Source organism: Danio aesculapii, chromosome 25 (assembly GCF_903798145.1).
Source record: "Danio aesculapii chromosome 25, fDanAes4.1, whole genome shotgun sequence".
Taxonomy (NCBI): domain Eukaryota; kingdom Metazoa; phylum Chordata; class Actinopteri; order Cypriniformes; family Danionidae; genus Danio; species Danio aesculapii.
Window position 1 is genome coordinate 13,102,483 of NC_079459.1, and position 17,903 is coordinate 13,120,385.

The following is a 17,903-nucleotide window of genomic DNA, read 5'->3' on the forward strand; positions in this document are numbered from 1 at the left end:
TTAAACTTTTATGAATTTCTTCTGACAAACAAAATATTTCAAAGAATGTTGTAAACCAGTGGCCGTTAGCCATGCTTCCTTCCACCTTTTTCCACATTAAAATTGCTTAATGGAAACATTATGCATACATTTTGCAAACTTTTTATCTGATAAAAATATGCATAAATTACAATTGAAACGCATTTACCAGATAAATCAATCAAAAGTCAAATTAAAATGTTTAACAGGCATACATTGACTATTTATGCAGCGCAATGGCAATTTTATGTGGGAAATGGGGTGCAGTGGTACATGGACAAACCATCAAAAACATTGCACAACATCAGAAATGTTCCAACCTCCACCATTGTAAGCTGCTTGCTTTTCTCTCTGTTCCATTGCTCCATTTTTAGAAGTTTGCTTCCACTTACTTTTGCAGTCTGATGCGCGTCAAACGCACAAAACCCCCAATTTGCACCACAGGATGTCTAATCCAGTCTTTGCATTGTGACTTCACATGTACATCACTCACACTTCATCCGTGTCTGCTTACTGCACAGGCTGCAAAACAGACTCCCCCCACTGTCATGTGATGTAATGATTGTGAGGGCGCAGGTGAGATGTCATTTTTTGAGAGACACTCAAACACATCACGTGCACTGCGTATGCAACCTTTTTAAGTCATGTAAAACAATTAATTGCAAACTGAAATAAATGTAATTTGATTATATGGTTTGGAATTGGATGTTTTAAGAGATTATTGATTTTTTTGCGGTTATTTAGCGTTTAAATTTGGAATTTTGCAGGATCATAAAAATTTGCTGTTTTTTTTATTATGCGTTGGATTTTGCGATCGCGGAATCGCAAAAAAAACAAGGCGGTCTGAGTTATGACAGCATTCATTTTCTCATCTTTGTTATTGGAGGCTCAAGTACTTCAATTACATAAGATAAAAGGGGTCTCACAGTGGCTTCTTTTTCCTTTTTATATTTGGCACCAGTTTATCAGGAAATTTAGTTCTCTGCGACTCATTGGGATGGAAATGGGGCTTTCTTTGCAAATGTTTAATGCAATGTTACAGTTTGCCGCATAAGCTTAATCCACATGGAAACGGATATTGACATCTATAGTAGGACCATGGTATGAACTGCTGCTTCCCAGGTTTGTATCAAGTGAAGGCAATAAAAGATGACAGATTTTTGGTTTTTGAGTAGCCTGTCATTTTAAGCTAGGTATAGTTCACCCAAAACTGAACATTCGTCATTATTTACTCACACTTTTCCTGTTTCAAATTAGTTTGAGATTGTTCTGTTAAACTCAAAAGCACTTATATGAATAAAGCTGGAAACTTGTAACCATTGACTTCCAGAGAATGCTTTTCCAACCATTGTCAGTGGTTATAGGTCTTCAGCTTACTTTAAAATATCTTCTTTAGTGTTCAACAGGAAAAAGAAAGCCATGAAAGTTTTTTGGGGTGTACTCTCCCTTTAAGTTTAATTTAATTTTTTTAATCTTGTTTATTACCACATTCTGACTGCATTTAACACATTGTTTTCCAGGCACATCGGTCATGTAGGATGGGATCCGAACACAGGCTTCGATGTAAGTACACAACAATGACTTGCTCTGTCACCCCCACCGACACACTAGCACGCTCTCAATGTCGTACACACTCTCACATACATATTGAAGAATCTCTCATTGGAAAACAATGCTGACCTGTGTAGTAATGGCATGATGAAATGCCTCAATAGCCTTGTGTTCACGCAGGCTGAAGCCTCTGACGCTTGAATATGCAGCCTGTCGCCCACAACATAGCCCAGAATGCATTTGTGCACATCGTCGCATCTGTATATTTGCATTGTGTGTATTTTAAATTGATTTCAAATCAATTGTTATGGAGGTGTCTGGGAAATTGCCACATGCAGTCTTTTTATGATGCAATCAGAGATTCAGGGCAATAAAATGAGATGGTGTTGCTTATAAATTACTGGGAAAATATGCAAATGCTCTGAAGAAGCGTTCACATTTCGGGTTTTGCATTATGCATGCGGTTGGAATGTTTTGCATGACGTAATGAATGGTTTTACCAGAGATGTTTTTCCATTTTGGTTTTCCCACAAGGTGGCAGGATTGTGCTATGTTTGAGAACAGCATGAATGCTGGGAACGTGTGATTTGTAGTGCTTGCAAGGCAAAATTGCATTCATATTTCTCTTGCTATTTTATTTTACTCACCTTGATCTGATATTAAAATGTCTTGTCTTAAATATTTTTTATTTGAACTGTAATGTCATTTTTCCCCCTTTTTGTTTTAGTTTCAATAAACATTACATTTTAAGAAATTAGGTTAAAATCCAAAATAACTCAAATACAAGGTATCCGTGGGGTCTTAAAATGTCTTAAATCTCAAACGCTAAATTTTAAGCCTTAATAAGTCTTAAATCTGCTGAAATATTATGTTGTAGGTCTTAAATCTTTTTTAAAAGGTCTTAATTTGTTTTTGTTCATGTATAGATTCCCAATCTGGCCAGCACCCATACAATCACCAACAATCCATCTCAGTAAAACTTTATTTAAAAATAGCATTTGAATACTTTCCTTGTAGTAACATTTGCTTAAAAGTTCTCCCTTTTTTGTTACTGCTGAGGATACTGACCTGACCTATTTTATTATTATGAAACTATTATTGTTGTAGACTAAAGTAATTGACAGGCAGCTATGTTTTGTTCGTTTCTTGGTAAGGGTTATAGGGTTTGTGAATGGATATGTTTAATAAGTAATAAATTATTATGAATGTATTATTAAATGTATTAAATAAATAATATTATTAAATATTATTAAATGTAATAATTCTGACTTTCATTATTTTTATATATATATATATATATATATATATATATATATATATATATATATATATATATATATATATATATATATATATATATATATATATATATATATATATATATATACTTTTTAGTTTAAAGAACAATTATAAAAATAAATAGATATTTGTGCATTCAAATACTAACACACAGTGACAATTCTATTTGCATATTGAGCTGAAAATTGCCATCTTGCAACTGTTTGCATATTGGAATGTGACTGGACCTTTTGCTTTGCATCCATTTATTGGTTATTTTTTGACTTTTCATTAATTTCTCTCTCTTTCTCCTCCTATTTATATTTAGTTGTGCTTACTAAGGCAAGCTTCACTATTACTATTGCTCATAATTAAGGTTGGTGATCTAAACAATCCCTAAATATAAAAATGTCAGCACATCCACATGATTTTACTATAAACATAAATAATTCTGTTCTATTTGGCTTGTAGTAGAGAGTGAATTTTTGACTAGGATAAGTAAGAAAGCTTACACAATACCTTATTAAACCAGACAGAAGACATTAGAAACTGCTTCGAAACACTCTAGTACTTATCTTATTGTCATGTGACTTTTGTACAGGAAAAAACTACTTGTTAACCACAACAATTTCTGCTTGTTACTGCCTTGCAAGCACTAATATAAATTGACTAAATAAACAGTTCTCAACTTCACAGCAGGTTAAATATGTGACTTGCGTATTAATGAAAAAAAAAGTCTTACTATTTAGCTTTTTTTGTCTTTTGCAGTTGAATAATTTGGACCCAGAGCTGAAGAACTTGTTTGACATGTGTGGCATTTCTGAAGCCCAGCTCAAAGACAAGGAGACGTCTAAGGTCATCTACGACTTCATTGAGAAGAAGGGTGGTGTAGAGGCCGTGAAGAATGAGCTGAGGAGACAAGGTGAGACTGATCGCTCTCAGACACTCGCAGCTCTGAACAGCTGCGATTTTTCTGTGGCCTTGACATATTGATATGTCTGGGGTCTGGCCATCAATCATACGCTGTCTCAAAGTCTGGCCTAAATCAACAAAATAGTTTTCCATGGCTTTAAACTTCATTCTAAGTACCAAAGTTTTTTCATAAATGAAAACTGAGACTAAGGCTAAAACTATTGGTCAATAATCATTTTTTGTTAGCTGAAATAAAATAAATCAAAAACTAAACTGCAGTAAAACTAACTGACAATAGACAAAACATCATATTCAGAGTTGATAAAGACTCATGTGGCGGGAAATATGGTATGTAGCTGTTTATATAGAAAAACATTATTCATTTGCACAGAAATGTAAAATAAGCATGTTTAAAGCTGACATGGAATGTCCGTTTTACGCAAGTTGATAGGATTCTTTATGGTCTTTATAAAAAGTATATAACTTGCATATATAAATTGGTTCAGTTCACAGTGAGCCATTTTGGTTCATGTCTCATTAAATGCTAATGAGCTGCTGCTCACCCTGCTTCTCTCTGAGGCTGGTTCAGTAATGGCTGTTGTTAGATCACGCTCGTCACGCCAGATAAATAAGTTTTAGCCCTGGATGCCAGATACTGTCAGAAAATGTCTGTTTCTTTAGTTATGCAGACAACAAGCCAGCGGGAGCCACCCAATACCCAAACCCGTTAACCAGTATTCAACTGAATTACCAGTCTCCTATCAATATAGGAGTTGACTGAGAAAGCTAGAGAAAAGCAGAAGCAGGAGACATGGTAATGATGATAAAGTAAGAGCAGAGTTTATTGAATAATATTACTTGCGTATGATCATCACTTCGTCTGACCAGAATAATTTCAACAAGTGTTATTACACCACAAGCAACAGCAATAGAAAATTACTGCTTCACAACATTGTCCAGAAACAATACAGACCTTGAAATGGAGACATTCTCTTATCTGTTACTCATGAAAACAAAGTGTTGCTTGAATCCACACACTCATAAGATTATGTCAATATGGAAAAATGAAATAATAATAAAGCAATAACTATTGGAAAGTATTAATAATAAAATATAAAAACATAATAAAATGACAAATAATCAATAATAATAATAATAATAATAATAATCAAATCATTAACTAATTATTTATCAATAAAATGATATAATGATAATTATATAAATGACTAATGATCATATGATTAAATAAAATAATTAAATGAAGAATAAATGAATATAAACAAATGAAAATAAAACACAACACAGATGAATGGTTGCTTTAGTGAAACAACACATGTGTATCTTTTCTACAAGGATTCTCAGATCCTTAGTTAGATTCTTTACTACGCTACTCATTCCTCCTTAATGAGCAGCTAAACCTAAACATCTCACAGACACGCAGCATTCAACCAAGCCTCAAGCTTCTGCTGACTTTTGTCTTTATGACTGACATGGAGTATTTGAAGCCGCTTCCACATCATGTGTCCTGTGTGTATATAATTATTGCATGTAATTTATTATTGCTTGACATTGCTGCATCCATTATCAATGTAAAATGTATTCAAACATACATATGAAGATGCGCTGGTTATTGTGAAAACCAATAACACCATGCTGACAAACACAGTTCTGCACATGAGTAGAGGATTATCTGATTCTAAACTGGAGTGAATTTAGGTTAGCATTTGCTAATTGTATTTAAATAAAATAAACTAATTATATTTTAAATAATTCATCTTCCGGACAAATTGTAGGTACAGCTGTATTCTTAAAATGGTATTTTAATTTGAATCCAGCTTCGCATTGCCTGAAATCGTAAGGCATGTTTTGTAGCGACAAGCAAGTTTTTGCTCACTCCTTCTAAGATATTCCCTTCATATATAAAACCAGAGATTCCCAAACTAGTGCTTGCGGGCCAAAGTTAGACAATGGTAACCTTTGAATTGGCCCACCATCCTATCTGAGAATGGTTCAGAGATTGTCATTTCAAATTTAATGTAACATTTTATTTATTTGTTTTACAGTTAGGCTTAAAAAAGCTTTCTGAAATTAAATGTTTCAACATAAATTGTGTAAAATAAAAAAAAAACAAGCTGCATATATTCTTTACTACTTGTCTGAGCTGGCAAACACAGCACAAACCTAAGCACAAAACAATCTAAAAAGTGAAAATTTCATTCAGTGTCACCCTTTATTATTAAATTATCTTTAAAGGATTAGTTCCCTCAAAAATGAAGATTAGCTCATGATTTACTCGCCTTCAATGCATTCTAATTGTAAATGAATTACTCCTTTCATTTGAATCCAGTGAATGTTATTTTAAAATGATCTTGTGGTGTAGGTGTTCACATGCAAATAAATCTCTCCCATCCATAATAAATAATGCCTCACAGGGCTCCGGGAGTGAGTGAAGGTCTCCTGTTGTGAATCGACTTGGCTCCACCAGATGGACAGGGGTGTGATGCACATACAAAGTTGAAATTAATGCAGAAGAAAGGCAAACAAAACGCAATCCTGTTCAGCTGCTGGCATTTAATGCATCTAAATAGTACACCTTAAAAGAAAACAACAATAGCAATCTATCACCAAAAGTTATACTAAACTGTTTATAAAGTTTTAAATGTGGATATTTTTGACCTAAAACACAAAGATTTGCTTTAATTCACCTCCCAAAGACGCTTTGTATTATAGATGGATGTGCTTTATTGGACTTTTTTTGGACTGTTGAAGGTAAACATCCACCCATTGTGTCAATGTATGAATGTTGAAAGAGCCAAAAATTTACAATGAATATATCATATTACTGAAAGAAGTCATAGACATCGTGGATGACTTGAGGGTGAATAATTCATGGGTCACTTTTTATTTTTGGCTGAACTAACCCTTTAATATGACTGAGTTTCTCTAAATATTTATTTGCTTTCTTTTTTAAACTTTTATACATTTCTTGGGATCAAGATTTTTCTATCAAGTATTTTATTTATATTATTAAGAGGTTGGCCCAAGAGTTAACGTAAACTGCAAAAATGAAAGGTTAGTTCACGCAAAAGTTAGCCTCATGTTGGTCCAATTGCCTGAGTTCTTTGATCATCTTCAGGACAAAAGTTCAGATATTTTAGAAGAAATCTACCCATAGACAGAATTGGTCCCAGACAGAAATGTTCAAAGTCCAGAAAATGAACCAAGAACCATGTGGCCAGTGGTTCAACTGTAATCATACAAAACTCCAAGAACACTTTGTTGTGTTTTGGTGTGTACCTTGACGTGACGTTATGTGAAAAAGATGATGTTGCAAACAAAAACTTTTTTTGGCACACAAAAGTGTTCCTAGGGTTCTATTTTACAGATCTAAGTGCAAAGTCTAAAGCGCAGGGTGTGTTCCAATCCACTTTTGCTATTTTAAGGACAGAAAAATATGCTTTGCTCCCTGGTGCATTGTTTAACAGGGTTGTGCATATTCTCTTAATGAGTTATGGATGTGTTTTGGATAAGAGTAAGGAACGAGCATCCTCCATTCAGCCTCTTTACTTTCTCTTTACTTTACTCTTTACTCCTTTACTTTAGTGGATAAGGAAATGGTGTTGTACTTACTCCACTGAAGACATTTATTAGGCTACATATTTAATTTTGTTTAAGCCCAAAGATTTGTTTCAAAACTATTTCTAAATTCAGTTTTAATTTCCAGCACACAAATAAATGAACAATTATAACAAAATGTGGTCAAAAAACTGAATTATATCCAAATACATGTCCTAATCTTATGCCTCATATAGTGACACATACCTCTCCAAAACCCGACAGGTGGACAAATCTAAACTTGTCTTTATTAAAACTAATATAAATATGCATATAGTAAATAATACTGATAATAATAATAACATTATGCAAATCAAATTGTCATGAATAAACTGAAAAATCCCCCTGAGATGAAGCATGAAGGCTGTGGTTTATATATTTATGTAGAAAATAATGTTTTTTTAGCATTTTTTTCGTATGTAAAGATATTTGTTTATTGTTGTACATCCTGTGTGTATTAAGCAATGTGTAAGCATTTGAACCCACATAGACGCATAACTAACGCAATCTGCGCTGGACTTTAGGCTTGCTTTTAGTTGGTCAATGCAGTCTATTTCAGTTCTTCAAAATAGCAACACCGAAACGATGAACCTTAGCACACATCTATTTAGACCAGCACACCCATCAGTCCACAAAGTGGCGCAAATGTATTTTCTGTTTAAACAACATGGTGCAAAATGTGAAAATCAGCGTTGCGCTGGTCTGAAAACAGCAACAAATCATGCCATAAATGTCTTGCGCCTTATTGCGCCGGTTGCATGATAGGGCCACTAGATAGAGTTTTATATGATTACATTTGAACCACTGAAGTCAAATGGAATGTTTTGCCTATGTTTTTTAGTTCTTTATCTGGACTTTGATCATCTCAGGACTATTGTTGTCAATGGAGGATCAGAGAGCTCTCGAATTTAATCTAAAATCTAAAGGCGAGCATAATTCTTGGGGGAATTGGAACATAATATGAGAGAGTAATTAATAATAATAATTTTCTTTAAACTTTGGTCTACACTGGAAGCGTTCTGTTAACTCTGCTCAACTATAATTACTGAAAGTAAATATATAATAGCTAAATGGAAATGTTCACAGAATGAAAACTAAACACGCCAACAAAACCAATGAAACTAAAAAAAAAATTGCAAATTTAAAAATAGAATTGAAGTAAAATGTTAATGTACCATAACCTTGCTAAATGCACTAGAGACAATGGTGTAGAAATAGGTTGACTAAGAAATTGCTAGTGAATTTTAGTTAGTTGGAAAGACACTGCAAGTAATTGAAATTGTGTTGTCTTGAAGTGTTTGAACTTTTTGTTTTTACAGTGTACTAGTTTCTTCAGTAAGTTTTCTGTCCCCGCTGAAAACAAAATGCTGCATGAAACAACACCGTCAATATATCACATTAAAATAATTTACCTATAATGTACCTCACAGGCTTCATCTCAGGAGTTGGGTACATTAGATTAGATTAGATTCAACTTTATTGTCATTACACATGTACAAGTACAAGGCAACGAAATGCAGTTTAGGTCTAACCAGCAGTGCAATAGCAGCAAGTGCAGGATACAGGTATAAGTTATAAAGTGCAGTTATAGAAAAACTATGGTGATATTTACAGATGGATGTACTATCAACATTATATACAGGTTGTATTAGCTATGAACAGAGATTTGCATAAATGAATATATGTACAGGATACTATTAATAATCAGGAGTGGCAGATAGATAAACATAATTACAAATTACAAATGTCCATGTGCTGTGGGTATGTACAGTTCAAGTAAATGAATCAGTGCAATGAATATGTGCAAACTTTAAATGTGCAAATGTTAAATAGTGCAGTGATTGTGAGGAGTATAAGTTAGAGGAGTGTGGGGGGTGTATTGGGGGGGCAAAAGAGTCAGTGAGGGGCAGAGTTCAAAAGGAAGACAGCTCTGGGGAAAAAGCTGTTCCTCAGTCTGCTGGTTTTTGTCCGGGGGAGCCTGAAGCGCCTGCCGGAAGGCAGGAGAGAGAACAGTCTGTGAGCAGGGTGAGAGGTGTCCTTAAGAATACTGCGTGCTCGGCGCAGACAGTGTTTCTTCTGGATGTCCTCAATGGCTGGCAGTGTAGTCCCTGTGATGCGTTGGGCAGTTTTCACCACCCGCTGCAGTGCCTTACGCTCAGCAACAGAGCAGCTTCCATACCAGACTGTGACGCAGTTGGTCAGGATGCTTTCTATTGTGCAGCGGTAGAAGTTCACCAGGACGGCTGATGAAAGCTGGTTCTTCTTAAGTTGCCTCAAGAAGAATAGGCGCTGGTGAGCCTTCTTGACCAGGCTGGAGGTGTTGGTGGTCCAGGAAAGGTCCTTAGAGATGTGGGTCCCCAGGAACTTGAAGGATGAGACAGGCTCAACGGCCATCCCATTAATGTGGATGGGATCATGTGAGCCTGTTCGTCCCTTCCTGAAGTCCACAATGAGCTCCTTGGTCTTGCTGGTGTTAAGGAGCAGATTATTGTCGGTGCACCAAGTGGCCAGATGCTGTATCTCCTCCCTGTAGGCAGTCTCATCATTATTGCTGATTAGACCAATCACTGTGGTGTCATCTGCAAATTTGATGATGGTGTTGGATCTGTTCACAGGCCTACAGTCGATGGTAAAAAGGGAGTAGAGGAAGGGGCTCAGCACGCAGCCCTGTGGTACACCAGTGTTGAGTGTGACGGTGGTGGAGCAGATGTGGCCTGATCTAACATTCTGAGGTCTGTTAGTCAGAAAGTCCATAACCCAGTTGCAGAGAGATGTGTCGATATCCAGGTCTCTGAGTTTGATCAGTAGCTTAGAGGGTATGACAGTGTTGAATGCTGAGCTGAAGTCAACAAACAGCATTCGTGCATAAGTGTTTTTATTGTCCAGGTGTGTGAGGACAGAGTGCAGTGCTATGGAGACGGCATCTTCTGTGCTCCTGTTGCCACGGTAGGCAAACTGATGTGGGTCCAGTGTGGATGGCAGAGAGTCTTTCAGATGTGCCAGGACCAACCGCTCGAAGCACTTCATGATGATGGGTGTGAGTGCTACAGGGCGGTAGTCATTCAGGCATGTTGGGCTGGAGTGTTTCGGCACTGGCACAATAGAGGTGGTTTTAAAGCATGTTGGCACAGTTGCTAGGTTAAGTGACAGGTTGAAAATGTCTGTGAACACCCCAGCGAGCTGTTCTGCACATGCTTTGAGGACGCGCCCAGGGATACCGTCTGGTCCAGCAGCCTTACGCACATTGATCCGACTCAGTGCGGTGTAGACCTCTGTGGAGGTGAGTGTGATAGGTGAGTGGTCGGTTGAGGTAGTGTTCCTGGTGTAGGGTTCTGTATTGTCTCTTTCAAAGCGGGCATAAAAGTCATTTAGCTCGTTCAGGAAGGAGACATTTGTGGCTGTGGGGGTGGACTGGCTGGGTTTGTAGTTGCTGATGGTCTGGATGCCCTGCCACATGCGCCGAGGATCAGAGTTGGAAAAGTGCTCCTCTAGCTTTAGCTTGTAGCAGTGCTTGGCCTTTTTGATGCCCCTCTTCAGATTAGCCCTGGAAGTGCTGTAGGCCTGTGCATCCCCTGATCTGAATGCAGTGTTGCGTGCCTTCAGCAGGAGGCGCACCTCCTTGTTCATCCATGGCTTTTGATTTGGGTAAGTGGTGATCTGTTTCTGGGTTGTAACACTGTCTATGGTGGTGTTGATATATTCCAGAACAGAGGAAGTGTAACTGTCAATGTCTGTGTGAGAGCCACATGTGGCCTGGGAAGCAAACATACTCCAGTCTGTGTGTTCAAACCTGTCCTGGAGTGTGGAGTCCACCCCCGCTGGCCACACTTTGATGGTCCTTACTGATGGCTTCACACGGTTGACGATGGGTGAGTATTTGGGGGTGAGAAACAAACAAAGGTGATCTGATTGACCCAAGTGGGGGAGGGGGGTCACAGCATATGCTTCAGCCATGTTTGTGTAAACTTGGTCTAAAGTTTTGTTTCCCCTTGTGTGGCAGAAAATGTTCTGATGGAATTTGGGGAGCACTGTCTTTAAGTTTGAGTGATTAAAATCCCCCGCAACAATAAAAGCAGCCTCCGGGTGAGCAGTCTGTTGTTTGCTGATGGCTGCATGAAGTTCATTCATAGCAAGCTTGGCATCAGCGTCGGGAGGGATATAAGCAGCAGTTATTATGGTGGAGGTGAACTCCCGTGGCAGATAAAACGGTCTACATTTAACCATTAGAAATTCCAGGTTAACAGAGCAATGTCTCCCAACGACGACAGAGTTTGTGCACCAAGCTTTGTTAATATAAATGCATAATCCTCCGCCTCTGGTCTTACCGGAGTCATCCGCCGTTCTGTCTGCTCGGAATGTTTGATGCTCCGTTAGCGATATAGCGTTGTCTGGTATCCCGCTGTTTAGCCATGTTTCTGTGAAAATCATGACATTACAGTTCCATAATCTTTTGCTGTGGTTGATGCGCAGTCGAATCTCATCCATTTTGTTCACCAGTGACCGTACATTGGCGAGAAAGATGCTGGGTAAAGAGAGCCGGTGTGGTGTTAGCTTTAGCTTAGCTCTTAGCCCGCCGCGCTTCCCCCGTCTTTGTTTACGTTCTCTGCGCCGCCTTCGAGCACTTCCGCCCGGCCGTGGAGGGCTCTGAGGCCCGGGTGTTCTGGCGATCTCAGGGATGAGTCGAAGATTGTTAATAAAACTGTCCGGAGTGCACAAACCAATATCCAAGATGTCCTGTCGGGTGTACGATGTAAAGGCACTGCTGTTCTGTACGAACAGACCCGAAATGAGCAGGAATAATACCGCAAAATTGCAGAAACTGGAGAGACGCTGGGCTTCGCGAACTGAACGCGCCGCCATCTTGCCGTCTAATGCTAATACATTAGCATTTCTATATTTGATCAATATTTGTTGTTTTCCTTCAGGTCCTCCCAGGTGGTTTGGTAGGTAGTGTGTGTGTCTTGCTGAGTTGAAGCTATTCAGATTTGCATGCATTAGAGCTCAGAATTTTTGCTTGTTGGCATGGGTTTCAGACTTTGAAGTACATCTTCAATATGAAAGTGCCATTTAACCAGTGATAGCATTTGTGCATACATGAGTACAATTCCTTATTCTAAATGTATGTACAGCCATCTGTATTTTTGAAAATGTGCTTGATCCCATTATATGTGAATTATGACTTCAAATCAATGTGTGAGGTGCTGGTTGGTGTGATTTTTGAGGTAAAAAAATTTAAGGATTTTTGTTCTCTGAAGTGAACGTTTTGAGACTCCATGAAATGGACTGGCTAGGTTTATTTGAAATAGATATTTTCTTTTATTAGATAAAACCCAAAAGATAGACAGTGAGAAATAAGTGGTTATTTTAATTTAGCTTGCTGGTTCCTAACAAACTCTAGCTATATACTTATTATTTAAAAGATTTAATACTTAGTTAATATGGGAAAAATGTCTATTAAATACATTTCATTTGTATTTTTAAATGTCCTTTGTAAGAAAAAAGAAGTGACTTCACTTTTTAACAATTAATAGAATTTTGTAGCTACAGTATTTAAATTTTTTCTGTTCTGTATATTATCGGTAGTGATAGTATTTTTGTAATTGTTTATTGTAGTCATTTAGAATACTTGTTTCTTTCCTTTTGATTGTTTACGTTTTTTACATTGTCACTTTCTACAAGATGAAATTAGTTCTAAAATGAAGTTATTTTACTTTTTAAAACCTATTTGCAGATTCTTGAGTTAAAAGATTCAGAACTCCAAATTTGTTTCATTTCATGGAGTCTTTTAAAGGGATAGTTTATCCAAAAATGCTAATTCTTTCATAGTTTACTCCTCTTTTACTTCAAACCTTTTGGGTTTTTTCTACTGTTGAACACAAAAGATGTTTTAAAGTGGAATTCTCTTAACTATTGACATAGTATTTTTGTCCTACTAAGGAAGTGAGTGGTTACAGGTTTTCAACTTTCTTCAAAATATCTTTTGTGTTCAGCAGAGAAAAACAAACTCATAGTTTTGAACAACTACGCAAGGGTGAGTAGTGAGTAAATCTTTCATTTTTGGGTGAATTATCTCTTTAAGCTATCCTGATGTGGCATTCAAATACTTTTCCTGATGGAGTGTGTGTTGTGTTTTTATTTGTTTGTTTTCATATTTATTGTTATACATATTTACCACTAATACAGATGCTGTATCTATTGTATCTGCCATGTTTTCACACCGACATTCTCACAATTCAAGACCATCTAGATTCCAAAAGGACTTAATGTGTATAAAGTTTTTAGTTGTTTAAATTACCCTGAAATTCAAGAGAAAGCAGAAAATATTCCAAAGTGGGTCAACATATTCCAAAAGTTGTAATGGCACCATTTCTCCAAAGGTTTTTATTTTAATGCGTTACATTTTAGACCAGTGGTGCTCAACCCTGTACCTGGAGATCGACCTTCCTGCAAAGTTCAGCCCCAACCCTGATCAAACACACATGAACCAATTAATTAGAACCTGAACAGCACTTGATAATTACAGGCAGGTGTGTTTGATATGAATTGCAACTGAAATCTGCAGGAAGGTCGATCTCAAGGAACAGGGTTGGTCACCCCTGTTTTAGACACGGAATTGATATTGTTTCTTGTTAGTTTTACTAATGACTAACTTGTTCGTGAATTATATTTTTTTATGTTTTTTTTTTCTCATTTCAACCATTTTTAAGCATTAAAAAGCATTTTGAAAACATGAACTTGAAAATGTCCACTCTAAAAATATATGCATTATTAATTTTAGACTTTTTATTTATTTTAGCCTTTATTTGATATTATTTAACATTATACTTTTTAAATATAATCTTTTAAATTTGTCTTAAGATTTATCCTTTTAAGTAAATGTATGTGTGTAAATGGGTTTGAAAACCTTTTGAGCAATGGAATATCTTACATCGACTTCATACCACCTACTTGAAATTTGTATCACACAAACACATTTGGCTTACTATGATTTAACTATCGTTAGTGAGATAAACCCCCAAGCATATAAATATATAAAATATTTGATTTATTTTTTTTCCTAATATCGCATACATCTACTTCAATCAATCAACCTTTATTTATATAGCACTGTACTACAACCAAGTTTGACCAAAGTGCTTTACACAAGTAAAACAATTTATGCAGCACAACAAAAAAGCAGACAATGCAAAACAATACAAGAAATATCAATAAAATACAAAAGACATTAAAACATAAAGAAGTGTCACTGTCATGCATTAAAAGCCAATTTAAACAAGTGGATCTTAAGCTTGGCTTTAAAAAGTGGCAGGTCAGTGATTGTAAGAAGCTCAGTAGAAAGGCTATTCCTAAGTTTAGGACCTGCTACTGCAAAAGAGCGATCACCCCACTGCTTGTATCTTGACTTCAAGCAGAAGTTGGTCAGCAGATCGCAAAGCTCTGATGGGTTTGTGAATGTGCCTAATTTTGCATAAGTAGGAATAAGGCCGTTGACGGCATTAATAACAAACATCAAAAGTTTAAAATCGATTCTCAACTTAACAGGGAGCCAGTGGAGGGAGTAGAGAATTGGTGTAATGTGTTCACTTTTCCGACTGTTAGTTAACATGCGAGCAACACAAGCTGCAAATGATGAAGACATGACTGGTTAACTCCAACATAAAGTGCATTACAGTAGTCCAAATGCGAACAAAAGCATGGATGGCTTTCTCAAGATCAGCCTTGCTCAGGAAGGGCTTGACTTTAGAGAGAAGGTGAAGCTGAAAAAAGCTTGCCTTAATCACAGAATCAATCTGCTTATCAAATTTTAGACTACTGTCTAGTCTCACACCCAAGTTTTTGACCACATGGCTGAAACGAGAAAACAGAGGCCCTGTTTACACTGGCAGGTCTTGATGCCCAATTCTGATTTGTTGCCTATATCTGATTTTTTTTCCCTGTCCGTTTAAACATTCTTTTAATTGTGACCCATAACCGATTCATGTGTTTACACTTGTCATACAATTTACGATGTTGCGCATGCGTAAAGATGGGTTCTAGCATCTGCGCCACACAAGCCATGATGGAAGAAATTGTCTTGCTTTTAGCTCTGCGAAATATGCGAAGTTCGCGCACATTTAAAATGATATTGAGGCACAGGGGGAGGGAAAGGACCGTCATTGTAGCGTGCATCTATGGTTTATATATGGTGTCCTTGACCATTCAGAGAAATGTGTGGGCACGAGAGAGATCTTAGATCTGGTAGGTGCAAATTGTGGCGACTGACTCTGTTGTTGTTTACTGCGTCAGCCTCTCCACACACACTCTTCCTTCTATGTCATTGAACCGTGGAGAAGCACTGTATTGTCGCAAGTTTAATGACGTACAAAACAGAATGCCTCAATAAATCCAATCTGCCTGTTTACACAATAGTCACATTGTCACATATCCGATTTATATCTGATTTATTTCCATATGAAGGAGTCCTGAAACCAATCTCTGATTATCCGAATACATGTTTTTTTTTTGTTTGTTTTTTTGTGTTTACACGGTCATAGAACAGATCCGATTTGTGTCACATATGAGCAAAAAAACGGAATTGGGTTACATTTAACTGGCAGTGTAAACTGGGCCAGAGTCAGATGTGCTGGAGACTTGGGGCATAAAACTCTAATTACAATTTGCATTTTATTTATTTTATGCTTGTCTACTCTTGCAGCACCCCCACCTCCACCTTCCCGAGGTGGTCCACCTCCCCCACCCCCTCCTCACACCTCTGGACCCCCACCCCCACCGCCTCCCGTGAGGGGACGAGGAGCGCCTCCACCCCCTCCTCCTTCAAGAGCACCTACGAGCGCTCCTCCGCCACCGCCTCCATCTCGGCCTAGCATGGGAGCGCCTCCACCACCACCACCCAGCAGAGGGCATCCACCTCCCCCTCCACCTGCACCTGCCTCCATGCCGCCTCCCCCACCACCGCCACCTATGTCCGGAGGGGCTGCGCCTCCTCCGCCGCCTCCTCCTCCACCACCTCCCGGACCTCCTCCTCCTTCTGAAATGGATGGAGGCCACGGTGAATCAACGCCTCCGCCCGCGGGTGGGAAGTCAGCTCTTCTGGAGCAAATCAGGGAGGGCACACAGTTAAAGAAAGTGGAGCAGAACAACAGGCCAGTGTCATCCACAGGACGCGACGCACTGCTTGACCAGATCCGACAAGGCATCCAGCTCAAAACGGTGAGAATTATAAACGCGAACCGTACCTGATGTTTCCCTGACAACAGTGAGTAATCTGCTGCTCTGCTGTCAATTATTATTATGCTAAAGCAGGTGTTGAATGACCAGCTACCTGTGGCAGTAAAAGATTATAACAGAATTGCGTCTTGTGAGAACAGCTTGTGTCAGGAAAAGGTTGATTTATTTTAATATTACACCGTTTTGGATTCTATTATTCTGCAAGGGTGCAATATTGAATCAAAAAGACATTTATGAGATACGGAACATTTCTGTTTCAAGTAAATGCTATTTATCACAGAGTCCATAAAAAATGTCAAGCAGGGCAGATGTTTTAACATTTATGAAGTGTTCATTTCGTAGACGAAAAATTTTCGTGATAATTTTCGTGACAAACAAGTTTCTACTGACAAAAACTAAATAATGAAGTGATGATGATGATGACGACAACTATAATAAAAATATACTGACATTTTTGTTGACTAATAAAAATGAGACGAGAATGTCATTGAGGGACATTTTCTAGAAAAAATCCAATCAGAGTTAATCTCTGTGTATGATGCTTGACGCGCGCACGCACACATTTGAAAAGTAACTGATTTACAGTAGACGTGGGCTGCGATTACGAAATCATCCGTAGGGGCATCTGGCTGTCTGTCTGATTAAACTATTATGAGATGTCAGCAGCTAAGAGAAAAAAAAGGATTAAAGTTTGATGTCAAGACAAATAGACCGTAAACCGCATGGGGAGGAAAAAGCTGATAGAAACAACCAATCTAAAGCATCATCAGGCCGGGGAATCATCCCGAACTTAACGGTAAACTCAATCTTTTTTTATTTACCTGTGTGTGTGCTCTTGCTTAACTAAATCGGTGTAGCCTCTCGCTGACCTTTAGAGAATTAATTCCGTTATATTTTACATTAAGCATTATTATATTGATAACATAATCAAGGCATTCATTCTCGTGAGGAGTTGTTTCCTCATGTGTTTCATTTTAGCTGCGGCTACAGTTTAGCTGTTTAACTCGCGCTAGGTTCACGGGCACTGTCGGCGTCTGCCGCAATCGCCATTTACAGTGTACCTCTACCACAAACCAAAAACTGCTTCATTCAGGACGTTATTCTGCGATGTGATTATTTCTTACTGTAAGGATGTAATCAGAGACATGGGTGTAAATCTGATAAATATAAAATTTCTTATAAGCTATTTTTTGAAGGGGACACAAATAATGCAGTCGAATTGTACTTATAAAGATATGTCCCCACAGTTAAAAATGGTTGTATCATTATTATAGCATGAAGACTACGTCATTATGTATATT

The 17,903-nt window shown here is 37.7% G+C and overlaps 1 protein-coding gene across 3 annotated transcripts in view; it reads left to right on the forward strand.

Moving 5' to 3' along the window:
• wasla (WASP like actin nucleation promoting factor a) overlaps window positions 1–17,903 on the forward strand; it is a 64,571-nt gene that overhangs the window by 36,605 nt on the left and 10,063 nt on the right. For 2 of the 3 annotated variants that reach the window (XM_056451605.1, XM_056451608.1), the window contains 4 exons: window positions 1,539–1,581; window positions 3,616–3,769; window positions 12,300–12,317; window positions 16,070–16,584. In XM_056451605.1, the coding sequence (XP_056307580.1) occupies window positions 1,539–1,581; window positions 3,616–3,769; window positions 12,300–12,317; window positions 16,070–16,584 (730 nt within the window). The remainder of the gene's footprint in view (window positions 1–1,538; window positions 1,582–3,615; window positions 3,770–12,299; window positions 12,318–16,069; window positions 16,585–17,903) is intronic. The other variant, XM_056451607.1, reaches the window with a different exon arrangement.